General features: G+C 44.8%; 1 protein-coding gene across 5 annotated transcripts; it reads left to right on the top strand.

Annotated features, from left to right (window-relative positions):
• The first annotated feature begins 6,015 nt into the window (after nucleotides 1-6,015).
• On the top strand, nucleotides 6,016-13,580 carry LOC148649302 (uncharacterized). Of its 5 annotated transcripts, none has more exons than XM_088605824.1 (8): nucleotides 6,016-6,171; nucleotides 8,057-8,238; nucleotides 9,301-9,461; nucleotides 9,568-9,781; nucleotides 10,250-10,350; nucleotides 10,921-11,058; nucleotides 11,512-11,925; nucleotides 12,058-13,580. In XM_088605824.1, the coding sequence occupies exons 2-7, from the start codon at nucleotides 8,128-8,130 to the stop codon at nucleotides 11,600-11,602; spliced, it is 816 nt and encodes a 271-aa protein (XP_088461950.1). In that variant the 5' UTR covers nucleotides 6,016-6,171; nucleotides 8,057-8,127; the 3' UTR covers nucleotides 11,603-11,925; nucleotides 12,058-13,580. The 5 variants fall into 5 exon arrangements, with proteins under 5 accessions (XP_088461950.1, XP_088461949.1, XP_088461947.1 ...); XM_088605823.1 differs by lacking the exon at nucleotides 6,016-6,171 and adding an exon at nucleotides 6,186-7,195 and having other exon boundaries at nucleotides 11,512-11,897; XM_088605821.1 differs by lacking the exon at nucleotides 6,016-6,171 and adding an exon at nucleotides 6,186-7,195 and having other exon boundaries at nucleotides 11,512-11,901.
• Nucleotides 13,581-15,493: the final 1,913 nt, after the last annotated feature.

The following is a 15,493-nucleotide window of genomic DNA, read 5'->3' as shown; positions in this document are numbered from 1 at the left end:
TTCTGTTCCACTTAACCTTTCATTAAAGACACCAACACACCCCCCTTTCCAAAGGCTTCTCTCTGCTGCTGCAGATGGCTTCATTTTCAAATGAAATTAGCAGAGGGTCATCTGCCCGACACCACACACACACAAGCACACACGCCATGCCCCAAAACACGGACATCTCCGAATCCCCAATCAGAAGAAAACAGACCCCCGGTCAGCATCATTACACCCCGCGGGCAAGACACTAACTTCCTCGGGTTTCACGGTAAGAAGGGATCCTGTTCCGTTTTAATAGCCCCGTGTGCTCAGGCAGCACCGAAAATCAATGTGGGGTCGTTTCTGCCGACGATCTCTGCAGCAGCAGCAGCAGCAGACTCTTCTACAAGGACCAGGGAGAGAAACGCGAGTTCGACACTGCCGGCAGAAATACTTTCCGGGGAAGAGGAGCGGGAGGAGGGAGGGGGAGAGGCAGAGGCAGAAAGAAGAGAGAACAGACAAAAGCAAGGAGCAATTATGCACTAGCAGCGCGGCAGGCAGTAGAATCCGGGGAAAGGGGAGAGGTAATCGTCTCCACAGAGATACGGCGGAGACACGATGGGGAGGAGAACGAAACGGGCATAATGATCCTTAATAGGCCGAAGACAGCTAACAACAAGGAATTCCGTGTCCTCTCCTGCAACTGGCATTAAAGATTCATTTGCTCAAACTGCCTGCAACCTGCACCGCATTCTGAGGGACGCGGGCTGGCTCATAGAATTGGGCAGAAACTGAAAGCTCCTTTATTCCTCATAATAATAATAATAATAATAATAATAATAATAATAATAATAATACAGACTTTAGGGGAAATTAGACAACGTGACATATTTCCATGTAAATCACGCGTGCTTCTGTTTCGCATTGTGTGTATTAAAAAACACACATTGTTTGAAGTTTCAAAGGTCCTCATTTTCTCCTCTTGCCCAATCCCCCCCTTTAAAATATCCAACCAGTCTCCAGTGGTTCACTCTCCCGGCGGAAACAATCGGACTAGAACCACTTTGGGCCTGTGCCGCGGCTGCTGGGAGAGTTTCCCCTTCCCCTTCCTCTGCCTGTGGCTGTATTCATGCCGCTGCCGACCGGTCTCCGGGACAGCGGCTCTCCTGCTCGGCTGCCGTGTCCGCCCGCTGGGGAGCAGGCAGGTGGGCTCAGAGCCTCGAGGTCCTAGCGTGACAGGTGGAATCAGTGGAACTTGTTTAGCACTTTGGGAAGGTTTTTGATTAAGCGTGCTGGCATAGTGCTGCTGTCTGAACACGCCTTTGGCCTGTACTGTACATAATCTTCCTAACAGTTCATATGTTTAAAGAAAGGCTCGTATGTACGGTGTCTGCAGTTTATGAATACTCGCATAGACAATTGCTATAAATTTAGTTGGAAATTGTAGACTTATTAAATGCAATACAGTACAAGAGAAGTGGCGAATGGCTTAAGACAATGCTGCAGGAAACGACGTTTGTGAAGGAAAGTTTTTTTTAATTTTTTTTAACTTGTCTAGTGTATTATTTTCAATCCCATGTAACACATTGTTACATAGCCGCACTTAACCATAATCGTAGTCAATTTACTTTAGAAATCTGACCCCAGGTGGGGAGTGAAATAAATATGTTACAGGTCACTTTTAACATACAGTTTCAGTGCACGCGTTTAAAAACTTTATTTTTGCTCACGGCTTTTGTCACCTTGTTTCGAAATGTAATTTGCAGTGTGCGATAGCGAGCAGGAATCAAGCTGGGCAGAACGCACAGTAGTCCATTCTGATTCAGGCGCATGTTGCTTCTAGCCAGCTCAGCATGCAACGCCAAGATGAAACCTCCGCTTGGGTGCAATGTGTCCTAGAGACCGTGGGGGGCAGTGTAGAGCCATAGTTAGGGCTTTGGAACCCCATTCAGGGGGCTGTGGCTTCCTGACTCCATTGCAGATGCTACTGTTGTATCAAACACAGGTATTTCACCCTCAGTGCTCCAGTCTATCCACCTGTATAAGTGGGTACCAGCTGTAAGTTTACAGCGTAAACCGTGTACCAGCGTTTACTATGGCAAAGGCAGTCTGTACATCTGATCGAGATGGGACACCCCTGGGCATGGAGCAAAGATCTTCAGACAGTTTCCGACTGCCTTAGCAATGATAACAACCTGATCAACAGTACGGTGAGAGCTTCTGAAGAAAATCTGCAGGAGAGGTACACGGAGAGTAGAGGGGAAGTAGACAGTCTCAGGGTGGAGTAGATGATTTCTAATCAGGCCTCTGTTGGTTGAATAATGGCGAAGACTCCTTAGGACTCACAGATTATTCCAACGTTCAATATGTTGGACTGATTTGCAACGACACCTTACTGTCCCCTCTAACCTCAAACATAACTCTGCTGTTTAATGCACGTTCAGCATTCCCTTATCAATATAATGAGGCAGCTGGCCTTCAGTAAATAGGCTGCATTATTATTGAGCAGCAGAGAGGGAGGCCAGAGGAAAGGGGAAGGTCTAATAAGACTTTATAGCTCTTGATCAGTCTTGCATTTCTATCCAGACCAGGGCCAGTGTCTGACTCATTAGCCAAGCAAGGAAGGGATCCAAGTATTGCCCAGAACAGCACAGTCATTTCCAAGAAGGAGCTTTATTACTGGAAAAGCATTGCTTCGAAAAATTAATTAAAACACTGAGTGGAAAATCTCATCTTGAATTGTTCAGGTCATCTATGTGCGTGGGTTGCCTTTGTGACACTGTGTGGATCCTGAGAGTTCATATCCTGATCTGATCAAACGCCTTGATGATGCATTCAGTGCTCCAGAAAGGAATTGCCGTCCTGCTGCTTCTGATTCTGTGGTTGCACCTGAGATGTCCCGAAACACTACACTGGCTGGCAGTGATCGTAAATCCTGTCATATTAGAGCAACAGCTGCAGCTCATACACACACACACAAGCACGAGCCTGTGTGCTCAAACACACCCAGACTGACACCTGGGAAAAAGCCTGCAAAGGTATTAAGTGTCATGTATTAACAGTTAAAGGAAAGGACAGATCTCATCTGAAAGGAGCACTTCTCATTACTGCAGTTATTACAATAATGCTGCTGAAAATGTGCTTATTACAACTAGTCCTGATGTTGCCAGGCAGTTATAATTACCAGCATGGCACATACACATGTAGCTAAAGTTGGTCTATAGTATCCAGTGGCCAGCTCCATTAAACGCCTTTTTATCTTAAATACCTTAAGCATAGTATATACCACTTTCAGATTGCTGGGCTAGGCAACAGAAAGTCAAGGATCGCTAAAGGATGCTCTATACAGGTGACCACAGTACAAATCAGGTAGAGCCTTTTCACCCAGACAGCTGTGTGAAAGCTCTCAATGATACTGATCGAAAGGATAACAAAACAAGTAGCAAAGCAGCTGCCAGCTAATTACAAAACGCCCCATCGAAACGAAGGCCAACATTTAAAAATATGCAAACTTTTAAAAATATATCTGTTGAGTGACAAAGCCTCCCGGAGTGGAGCCACAGTAGTTGACTGAATTGCTTGTTCATTCTTTAGGTGAGTTGCACTGCGGTGCTTTGACTGAAGCCTTCCGGTTTCAGCATGAGATGCATGTTGATCAGGTCACTCCGCTGCTCTTCTGATTTTTCAGCGTCCCTACAGGTAGCCTTGTCAAACTGTCCATTAGGAAAACCCACTGGATCTGGGAGTTGAATCAGACAAAAAAAAAATTCTCATGTAAAAAGCAGGGGATAACGAGTTCAATGCATTGGCCACCTCTGTAGGCAGACTGGGGAGTCCAAGCACAAGACCTGCAGGATGTGCACAGCATGAATAAGCATTAATTAAATAACAGAGGCCTGGGTGTCTGCTCAAGGGAATTCACAATCCTATGTCTCTGTGTCCGTGAAGGCCCTCTACATTTGATTAATGTACGCGTGCTGTCTCTGCTGAAACTCAAGGTAATGCACGTGCCAGGAGAAGCAGCACAGTTATAAAGGATCAGGAAGAACCCCTGGTGTACAAGAGGAGCTGGGTGTTAGGCCACTATTCCTCTTGGACGTCTCCTATTAAAAGAGAGCTTTGCTTACGCTGCCACCAAGTGGTCGGTGTCCTCTGTGTTTTAGCTCCAGCACAATAGAACAGCAGAGAAGTCCCATATGTGGCACTACACCCATCATCGAATCTGGGTCTGTTTCTTCATACCTCATAGCCAGTGGTAGTTGTACTGGGAATACCCCCCAGATTGGGACAATCAAGCGATGTATATATGTTTTTAAAATCAAAATATACTTTATTTCCAAAAGCAACATCTCGCAATAGCAACATTCTCGGAATAAGTAAACATTCTAGCAGGGTTTGAATTTAACACGCAATATATACTTTCCGAACGGGGGTGATTGGCCATTATCGATCCATGCAAGCAAGCGATGTACATCCCACGCATAGCGGCCAATCAAACATCACCTGGATGTCTTTGGGAAGTCAGAGCAATCCAGCCAACAGCTGCGTGTGGCTGCAGCAGCCCACCCAACCGGGCTGCGGGGGCTTCAAAAGAGAGCAGAGGTGACCCTTGAACCAACAGCGTCTGGAGCAGGCGAGCTCTTGTTCCCAGCCTTCCGACTTCCTTGGGATCCGTGCAGGAGCTGTAGGATTACTGCACACGTCCTGCAGGAGCGCATCAGGAACAGCGCAGGGGAGGTCCTGCACTACTCAGTGCTCCAGAAAACTCAGAACCGATTCCCAGACGAGTCTTGTAGGGTTTGTTTTCTCCACAGGAATCTTGTGGGTTGTTTTTTTTTAATAACAGGGAATAACCGTAATCATGTGGACAAAGACACATTTCTTTGAGTGTCGGGAACTGCAAAAGGAATATAGTGGAGTTGAGAAAGACAGGCAGCAATCAACTCCAGAACGTGTCCTGACCCTTAATAAAAAAAAAGTCCAGTTCTGCTCAGCTTCCCTCCAGTTTCCCTGACTCTGCTGTTAAGCCCCCAGAAAACATGAAAAAGTTCAGCTTGACAACAACAGCTTTATGTTGTCGAAGTGCTGAAATTCGGATTTAAAAGAAACAAGCGACACCACACACAGCAAACTCAGATGACGATCTGTGAACTTTAATAATAATTTATTGTACAACACTGCCCTCTTGTGGCTGCGCGTACAAGTGCGCTGACCTAGGTCAGGCGTCTGGGCCTTGTGTCTTTTTGTTCCAACCCTGGCTTAATCAATTGAACAATTGAACTAATTACTTTCTACATCAGACATATAAAGGCTTTTTCTTCTATGAGTTTGAAGTTGTTTACACGCAACAATCACTTCAATAAAGAACAGTCACCTATACAACATCTCGGAGGCTGCTTCAAGATACTGCAATTGTTCCAGTTACTTAAATAATTAGACCAGCTTCATAACCGGGAAAATCACTGGACAAAAACCAAAACACACCGGTCCCCCTGCCTTAGACAATTGAGGACAGTATACACCACCCTGTTTAACTCTCCGTCTAAAGCACTGAGGAGTAATACCGTATCTAAGAGCACCAGGCAAAGACTAGGAGCTGCTGCTGTGTGCTTCAGGAATGCCCACATGCAAAGACGGTTTTCCAGAAATACAATATATAACCCTAGATCGCTTGCAAGCCCATTTCTTTCACAGTGGCAATAATTTTGGATGATAGCAGGAGTATGGAAGCCCGTTTCAGCCAGGAAGTAAAAAAAAAACCGCGCTATTTGAGATACTAAGTCGGAATTCTGAGATACCATAGCGCGTTTTTTTTTTACTCCCTGGCGGAAACGGGCTTCCATAGAAACAGGCTTCCATACAGGAGATTCTGGGAAATTTAGAAAATTGTCCTATGTCGCTGCATCGCCTGGGCTCTATTCAGTGCACCCTCTCCGCCTCAACACTAGGGGGCAGTCATGCTATTTTCAGGACGAATCTTTCTGGGGGGGTTAAAAGCTACCGACTTCCTGTAAGGTCGGAAGCGAGAAATCTTTAATTTTTGCGGTATTGGTATTTGTGATGTTGACTAAATCTTTTTGTGCGAGCAACTCTGTTCAACGGAACATTTCAGGGAACACAGAAAAACCATATGAACATAAAGCAATATAAATGATGGAAGAATAGGACAAAATCAGATCAGATATAGTGATGGAAACGCGACTTTAGGTCTGAGCTTGTTGCTTATTCACTGTGACGGACTGAAAAATGTCCCTTAAAAGCTTTTTCTAATTAAATATTTAGATAGTTTCAGTTTAAAAAATATTTTTGTAAATATTTTGAACCGGGATATTTTCAATTGTAAGGATATAGTCGGATCTAGATCTTGTCTTCTGATGAGTATCGGTGTGACATCAGGAAGAATATGTTGATATGTGGCTAAACTACCAGTTGTTTTGTGCATATATTTCCAGCCTTTTATCAGTCGTGTTTAACGATACTGCAGTCTTCAATATCGATCTTTTATTTTGTATTTGAAAGACATTGTGAATAATCAGATATAAAAATATAATACACGTATGTCGTTAACCCCCCGTCAGTCTTTGTGAACTTCAAAATTCCGATAAGTTGTTGAATTTCATGTTGATATAAACAGCTATGTGTGTTTGCAAATCACTAGTTCCAAAATGTGTATAACATTTCACCCAAATTGCGTGCAAGTCGGTCTCAACTCATGTGTTTAAGAGAGGACTGTCTGGGTTTCATAAACAGCGTCTTGCACCAGCATCATCTGACCTGATCCGTTTTTTTTATCAACAGCAAATGAACCGCTACGTGAACCTATTTCGTACTTAAAAGCACACCACCCACCTAATTATTACTGAAACATCAATGTGAAGGCGATTATTGTTATGGCACGGTGTAAGCGTTGTAATGTCAAGACGTTGAAGATGTAGAGATTTGGAAGTTGAAGGCTCGTAGGTGTTATTTCACGTTCTGATTTCTTTCATTGGAGCATTTCGGACAAGACGAAATCGACTTGTTTTGTCCGCTGCCTTGTTATATGCCCCTGGAGGGCAGTCCGGTGTTTGTTACCGGTCACTCGTCTGCGCATGACCGAGTGAGGTCACTGTACACTGTCCTGCCCGAGTGGCTCTCCTCTGTACTGTACTGCATCGCCTCGCCTCCCGCAGGTGAAGGCTCTCTCCTGCGGCCTGTCAACCAGCTATTTCCGTGCCTTTTGAGTGTTCAGGTGAGGAATAGGAACCGCTCCACGACAGCTAGGGTGCGCGGAGTCGTTCAGACTCGTTTCATCGCCATGTTTGTTTTTTTGTAAGCGCGAGGGGCGTTCAGAAAGATTATTTGATGTCCTGAAAATAAAGAAAAATCCTAAAATGATCGTCTGTGAAAAGAGTATAGTACCTGTGCCTTTTCTGCTTGCCGTTTTTAGGTCGCATTAACGTGGTGTGCTTCAAGCCGTAACGAAATGTAATGTGATTGTCAATGTTTGCTTTGTTGTGTTGTTGTTTTTAATAGTAATCATGTCCTCTGTGGACTGTCAGGTCTGCCTGTGTCCAGTGTTAATGGCCGGGCTGTGGTCACTGAGCCTGTCCTCTGTGGACTGTCAGGTCTGCCTGTGTCCAGTGTTAATGGCATGGCTGTGGTCACTGAGCCTGTCCTCTCTGGACAGTCAGGTCTGCCTGTGTCCAGTGTTAATGGCCGGGCTGTGGACACTGAGCCTGTCCTCTCTGGACAGTCAGGTCTGTGGGTGGGAATACACTTTAAATTATTCAGATTTTTGCAGGCATCTCGATGTTATAGGGCCTCTTTCTTATGGTGCGTATACATGGTGTTCAGTGTGAAGGGATTTGTTTTTACCTGATGCCTGCCTTTCTTCTGGAAACCCATGACTCTGGTCTTGTCCAGATTCACTGTCATCGCTGTTCCTCCACTGCCTCGCTCTGCTGCTCATGTTTATTGATATAGAAATTGAACAGTGCTGCACTCAGACTACAGCCCTGCCTCACCCCAGAATGTACAGAATGAAGCTGGACCACTCAGAGAACACAAGGAAGACAAAGACCATCACAACCAGCTCTTTCTTTGTCAACAGAGCAAACGCTGACCGGGGCGCTTTGAAGATAGTCCCGTCTTCTTCTGCTGAGTCTCAGTCGCTGAGGAAAGATGGCCTTCCGCCTGTTCGAGGAGAAGCAGCATGCCTCTGTTTACCAGAAGTTTCGCTTCACCCCACCAGAGGAGGTCAAGACCATCATCCTCGACTACCTGGACAGAAAGGTGAGGGTCTCGGGGCCAAGCGGCTGCAAATCAGGGTGGAGATTTCAAGCAGAAGGTGTCCTGCAGTGCAGAAAGTCAGCTTCTTTCCTGGCTCTATTATGTTATTGAGCACTGCAAAGACGGACTTGACTTTATAAGAACTTAAGAACAGTTATAAACAAGTGTTGACCACCTGGCCCATGAAACTCCATTGCTAAATAGTCCCTCCCACTATTTGAGGCTTTGATGTTAAACAGGACTGGCCGTATCAAAATATTCTTTTAACAATGGTTTGCCATGTCTAATCTCTAGCTGTGGAATTAATGCTCAGCAACTCTGCTTCTAGCAAAGGGCTATCCATCTCTGAGCACATTTATCGGCAACACAACCTCTGATTTGATTGCAGACACTGATTTAATCTCTATAAAGTCTTTCCTGTCTGCCTCCATTGAATGGAAATCATGTTTGTCATGTCTCCACACCACACTCAATAATTTGTACTGTTAAATAAGGTCAATTTGAATCATACCCGCTTGTCCAGCAAGTGAATATATAAAAAGACAATAATAAAACACCCAGGTGTTTAGGGAGTTAAAGAGACAGAAGATAGAAGATGCCAACATCTATTAATTTAGAAGACTGACAGATTAGAAACCACATGGACTGTTTTTACAATCAGTATGAGTACTGCCTTTTAAAAAATAAGAGAGAGAGACCTACTGTAGGTGGCTCAGTGACAGACAAGTTCCAGCACTAACAAGACACAAATTTAGGTTAAGAAATGTTAATCGGTTCTTATACCACTAAAGCCCCTACTGAGGAGATAACCGCTCTCTGAACTTATGCTAACGAGAGGGAACTTTTCTCCCTATGCCTAATGATGCATCCAAATAGGATACAGAAAGGTTCCTCTAGTTTAGTGGACAGCACAAAAAGGAAATACTTCCCCAACTGTTAGAATACAACCCTTTAAGAAATGTGCCTTTCTGACAAGAATATGTTTTCTTAGCATTAACTCTCCACCCAAATGCTACTGCCTTTATCCATCTGCCTTTCAGCTATCTTCTGTGTGTCTTGCCCTAGAAAGAGAAGCCCCATGTGCTGGCTGTAGATCTGGGCTGTGGGACGGGCCAGAACACCAGGCTTCTGGCTCCTCATTTCCAAGAGGTGGTGGGTCTTGACATCAGCGAATCCCAAGTGGCGGAGGCAAGAGCCGTGCCTGGATTCTCCAACATCACCTACAGGTCAGTGCGGAGCGAGCACACTTCTGGAACACGTCTGCCAGTGTTCCACAAGACCCTCACAGGGAGAAGCTATGCATGGATCTGATCTCTCCTTCTCGCCGTGCAGAGTTGGCGGTGCTGAGGAGATGCCTTTCCCAGACGGCTCGGTGGATCTGATCACAGCTGCAACAGCGGCACATTATTTTGACATTGAGAGGTTCCTGAAGGAAGCCCACAGGGTCCTCAAGCCACAGGGCTGCATGGCGCTGCTGGGCTACACTGACCACTTTGAGTTCTACTATGGAAACTGTGAAGGACGACTCACTTCCATCTACAGAGAGGTAGGGGAGACTCAGGCAGACAGGACATCAAGGGTCTTATTTGTAACAGGACCTACTGTATATGGAAATTACATTGAATTATAACTTGCAATGAATGCATGAAGTAAACTGCTACGACTTTATAGTTAAGCGTTCTTCACCATCTTCGGTTTTCGATAGGTTTTTCATTGATGGACAGCTTAAGAATAAATCTGACGGACCGACGTGTGAACAATGTATTTGGTTATAGTGTCATTTCTAAGGGACAGCGGTATGGACACACCAGTTCAGGAGATCTCAAGAAGTGAATCTGTAGACTATGCTTTAAACTGAACCACCTCTGAAAGCTAGATGTTAGATAGAAAGCTGCTAATGCTGCCCATGTCTTGAAAAACACTGAGTACAGATCCAAGCTGATCCACTGCGCTCGTAGGTGGATTTAAACATGTGCTCTCTTATTATACCTGAGCCCCTCGCTCTTTTTCACAGCTTGTGGATGCCCTGTTACCATACACCACCAAGCAGATCAACGTGGCCAATTCGATGTTACAGGACCTGTTTGAGGCTATTCCCTACCCTGACAAAGAAAGGTAGTGTGGAGAATGAGGTCGTGTGCTTAGAAAGTCACTGTTGAACCCTCATTGTATCCCAGGTCTGTGGGGAAACCCCCTTGTCCTGAGTTTAGTCCAGCTGTTCCCCTGTTGTTTCTACTGTAATTACATCAGCCATGAGGGTTGGCACATCAGAGGTGTAATCTCTGCGGGTGTTCTGTTGTGCAAGTAGCCAAGAGTGCTGGGATTTCAACTGAGGGTCCCAGGTCTACAAGAGAGAGTATTACTCCTATGCAAAAGTTTCAGGAAATAGTTTGCACTTCATTTTCCACTTATGTGGGCATTTTGTTTCCTTCAGAAGCTAACTCTTCCAGTGCTCTCTCCATGCAAGCATGATCATGAATCATCATGAGTGGTGGAATAGATGGCTCTGTGTTAGATTGCTTAGAAGGGGGTGTCATGTGACAAACTGCTGTGTCGTGCACTGTATTGCTCACAGCTTCAGCTCTCTCTACCTAAGACCACTTCTGTCAAGAGTATAGTATTGGCTTTGAGTAGTGCACTGGTCATTTTGTAAATAAAATACAGCTATCGGTGTATTTTTTACAGGATTGAGAACATTATATTGAAGGAATTGAGACCGGTGAGCAGCGTTGTGGGGCTTTGTGAGTCCTTCTCGATGTACCAGGCGTATCAGAAGGCAGAGCCGGAGGCTGCGAGGGCGCTGCTCCAGACCACCCAGCAGAGGTGATGTGCACCCAGACACTCACACCCCCTGTCACCTTGTCACCCTCCTGCCACTCTTAGATCTGTACTGCCACAATAAAACCACAGGGGCCTGCTTTTCAAACTGAGAACAGGAGGCATGTGGGGCTGTGTGTGTCCGGATCAAGCTACACAGACACTTTGTATGAGCTGGCTCCTGGCTGACTATCATAATAGCAAACAAACGAGCTTTCTTACATTCGAGTTCTTGTGCTCATGTCTCTATGAACTGGGTACTGGAATTATATCTAAGTATATTGAAACACCTTTTCCTGTTTGTTTTTTTATCATTATTTAGAAAAGAAATGGGATCGTACTGTGTGCGGTGAAAGCTTGATTGTATTAGAACTGCAGGCAGCCAAGTGAAATGGAGAGCCCTGTAATTGTTAATGGGATTCATTCTTTCCTTGTGATCTGTGTGTGTTTTATCTGCAGGTTTCTAGAGGAGATGAAAGTCTCCTCCCCAGAGACGGAGGTGGAGGTCAGGATGAAGTATTTCTGCGTGCTGGCCAGCAAGCCGCGCTAACGAGCCAAGCAGTTCTGTTCTGAGCTCCCAGGGGCAGATTTCTTTTCTGTAACATTCCTGATTGTCTTATTTTCTTCCCAAAAGATTTGGAAAAGGCCAGATATTTATTCTTTCCATATCTTCCCCTCTTCCCCAGGGCACAGTTGCCAGCTGTACTGATGGACAAATCAGAGAGACTCAATCAATCCGTCAGTCGATCAGTCTATCCATAAATCAATTAATCTCTTCCTAAGACTTTCAATCAACCTACAGCCTTTCTGTCAGTCAGTCAGTCAGTCAGTCAGTCAGTCAGTCAGTCAGTCAGTCAGTCAGTCAGTCAGTCAGTCAGTCAGTCAGTCAGTCAGTCAGTCAGTCAGTCAGTCAGTCAGTCAGTCAGTCAGTCAGTCAGTCAGTCAGTCAGTCAGTCAGTCAGTCAGTCAGTCAGTCAGTCAGTCAGTCAGTCAGTCAGTCTACAGCCTTTAATTCCAGAGCATGCTCAAGGGTCTTATATATATTTACATAAATGTCAGAAATAGAGCAAATGAAAAATACTACAAAAAATCCATGATTGTGAAATCAAAACAAATGGGTTAAAAATCTATGGCTGGTTCTGGGCTCCTCAGTGTTCCAAGGACTCTGCATCGTACAATATGGTACAGAGCCTTTTCAGAACATGCCCACCATCCATTAAAAAAACACCCTCTGCTGGCGTTTTTAAATCTCGGCTCAAAACGTCCTTGTTTTCATATGCTGAGGAGCCCAGAACCAGCCGAATGAGTGGAGTGAATGAGCAGGGTCAGGTGGTGATACTGTAGGAAGATGCAGGCAGGCAGGAAACAGACTGTAGTGCCTGGAAGGTCAACACGACAGTGTTAAAGTCAGTGCTGTAAAAGAAAGGTAGCCATGAGAGGAGAAGGTTATTTGAGACTTTATTTTAGTTTTTTTTTTTAGTTGCAGTCAACACTGGAGCAACACAGTTCTGGACATATTGTAGATTCTGAAGTAATTTCTTGTCTAATCCAGCTAGGAAAGCATTTCAGTAATCCAGACTTCAGGAGTTGAAAGCTTGAACTAAATGGGATTTGTTCCGCTATTGGAAGAATGAAAAATTGGGGAGAGTCAGAAATCATCCCTTACCTTTTAACATATTTGATACAAAACAAGTTCTGTATCTCCAAAAGCGATTTAGACGGTCTAATTTTGAGACTTGATGGGGAGAGACTATTAAAATCTCTGTTTTATACCTGTTTAGTTGGAGATAATTTTGAGCCTTCCACAAATGTGGCCTGAAATATTGGCAGGGTAAGGGCCCGGAGACGGCGGGGGCAGAGTCTGATTTAGTGTCTCCAGGGTGCAGTCGAAACGCGCCTAGAACTCAGGCCCTAACCATAACCAGAATCCAAGGAGGTCAGGAAATAGAGCAGGGGAAGAAAAACCCCAAAGGAGAAGGGGCTGCCAAGTAGCGTCAGCGTCCTCGCTCTCTCCAGCAGAACTCGGCAGGCGATAACGGGGTTCCCATGAGTGAGGCTCCTCCGCTCTCACTGGCGGTGCTGTGGCTTCACAGGGCTGCTGTTATATGGAGGTCCATGTGCCGGGCAGAGGATAGGGGATATTCGGGTTACTGTTCATATGGTGCTCCTGGGCTATGTTTGGGAGAATCCCACAGTTGGCTAATGACCTAAATGTCCCAGACTCTAACTTTTCATATTTTAAATAAATTGAAAGTATGAGCATATTTAGATGAAGGTTTCACATTTTTTCTTTTCTTTTTTTTTTTAACTTTTCATCTGGGGGTTGACCACTAACTCTTCCTTTGCAGCTTGCTTACTTGTGCAGCTGTGTGCTCTAACCTCTGTACATAGGCATGACGCAGCAGGATGTATACCTGCAGGAAAAATTCCAACTGTATACAGAACGTGTTTTTAAAACACTCGTCACAGATTGAAGTTTATTTTATCATGGGCGCCTGGTAAATTCAATTAAATGTAAATTTAACTTGTGCAGTTTTTGCTGTTTCATTCAGTATTTTCCTGTGTTAGCTGGTATGGGAAACAGTGCTGGAGAGGACATACCCCCCTGTGGTGGAAGAAAAAGGGAGAAGATAAAGTCTCAGAGGACCCCTCAGAGATACAGTCTGTCTGATTGCTAGAGAGATCGGGGGCTGGTGAGAGGGATCAGTTTAATACACTCATTACAATAATGAAAGTGACAAGCTGGTTTGTGGCATGGTTACCTTTTCCAACATCGCAGACAATATGTTCTACTGAGGAGGGGAGTTGATGCACAATTTATTTCAATTTCAATTTATTTTTATATAGCGCCATTCACAACAACGTTGCCCCCAAGGCCCTTAACAAAGCTGAGTGACACTATTTCATGGCATTACAATATGGAAAGAGAAAAGGCCAGAAGACAACGGAGGAGAGGAGCAAAAACTAAAGGAGGAGAAAAAACCTCTAGGGGTCCATGGTCAACTGGCTGCCCAACCCCATTGGCCATGCTAACATTATACAATTTTAAAAAAAAGTACTAAATGTGGAGTATGAAGTCTTCCATCATGTCCTTCTGTGTGGCAATACTCCATGCAGATCTCTAGACTTGCAAACCCTTTTTAATCTGTACACAGGTTCAAAGTCCTATCTGGTGAATGGGATGTTAATGTTGTCCAGAGCCAGTCTCCCTGCTGTGGTATGAGAAAAACCTCCTTCAGTGGTAACAGGCTAAGGTTACCCAATGTTCTGAGTTTTTGTTAGGACAAGTGTTGGGGGCAGACTACCTTTTAAAAAGTAACCCAGTGAAGTTACATATTACTTGTGTAAGGGAATACAGTTGTCAATGAGAAGTGGGAAGTAATTGCTTTTCAGTGGTAATGTATTTCTTTATGTTGTAAAGATACACACGTTGCATACATCACTTTAACAATTAACTTCTTAAAATCATTTCCCCGAAACGTTTGCATTTCCTACAAGAGCTAATCCTTTTAAACCATCCACCATACGCAGGCAGTTTGAACATTATTGGACCACGTGTCAAATATAACTTTTTCCGACACTGGATTGGGGCAGAAAAGAAAACTCCCAATAACTCTTGTACAAATCCAGACTGAAGACCTATTACTTCGGCCTATCCTAATGAGCGCCTTGGGGCATCCTTGCTGTGAAAGGCGCTATATAAAAATACATTGAATTGAACTGAACGAGATGGGGAGGACGTTTTTCCATTTGAGAGTTGTTTTTTTAATGCATAAACAATAACAAACAAATACATTACAAACAAGAGCACATATAACATTTCAGCAAAGTCACGACCACCAGATCTTTCAGTTGTGATCTTTTGATCAGTTGACCCCAGACTTTGCAGCCTTTACGCGAATAAACAGTCTTACATTTAGGGTGGAGTTACTATGTTAGTTTATTAGGTTAAGTATTTTATCTTAATTTTTAACCACGTTCTCGAAAAGTTATTGTTTGTACTCTTTCCATTGCTGAAGAGACACCAGTTTCCAAATTATCGCTGGTACAACACGAGAGCCCATATTCATATTGTAACGCTTACGGCCGACAAGCACTGTGTAAGAGCCGGCGTACCAGAGCGGGTGACGTCACCGCCCTTCCCTGTGATAGCAGGACCACAGCTACTGGGCTGTGGAGAGATCTCTCTTTAGCTCACGGGGCTAGGTCGCTGCAGAGAGACGCGGAAGTCCCGGGTTCGAGCCACCTATACTTTGGGCCGACCAGATGCGGCAAGGGCGCCCGCCTGAGCCCCCGTTGCGTTACATTGGTGTCAGAAGCGGGGCGGGATAGCCCTTCGCCGGGGACGGCGATTTAAGCGGGGGAGAGTGTAACGCTTACGGCCGACAAGCACTGTGTAAGAGCCGGCGTACCAGAGCGGGTGACGTCACCGCCCTTCCCT

The sequence above is a fragment of the Lepisosteus platostomus genome, chromosome 14, assembly GCF_059453375.1.
Source record: "Lepisosteus platostomus isolate fLepPlt1 chromosome 14, fLepPlt1.hap1, whole genome shotgun sequence".
Classification (NCBI taxonomy): domain Eukaryota; kingdom Metazoa; phylum Chordata; class Actinopteri; order Semionotiformes; family Lepisosteidae; genus Lepisosteus; species Lepisosteus platostomus.
The sequence above is the reverse complement of the archived record's forward strand: the minus strand, read 5'-3'. Positions and strand labels throughout refer to the sequence as shown.

Coding starts and splice junctions, on each gene's coding strand:
- LOC148649302 (XM_088605824.1), top strand. CDS start 8,128: ATGGCCTTCCGCCTGTTCGAGGAGAAGCAGCATGCCTCTGTTTACCAG. Junction 8,239..9,300: donor TCGACTACCTGGACAGAAAG/GTGAGGGTCTCG, acceptor GTCTTGCCCTAG/AAAGAGAAGCCCCATGTGCT. Junction 11,059..11,511: donor CTCCAGACCACCCAGCAGAG/GTGATGTGCACC, acceptor TTTTATCTGCAG/GTTTCTAGAGGAGATGAAAG.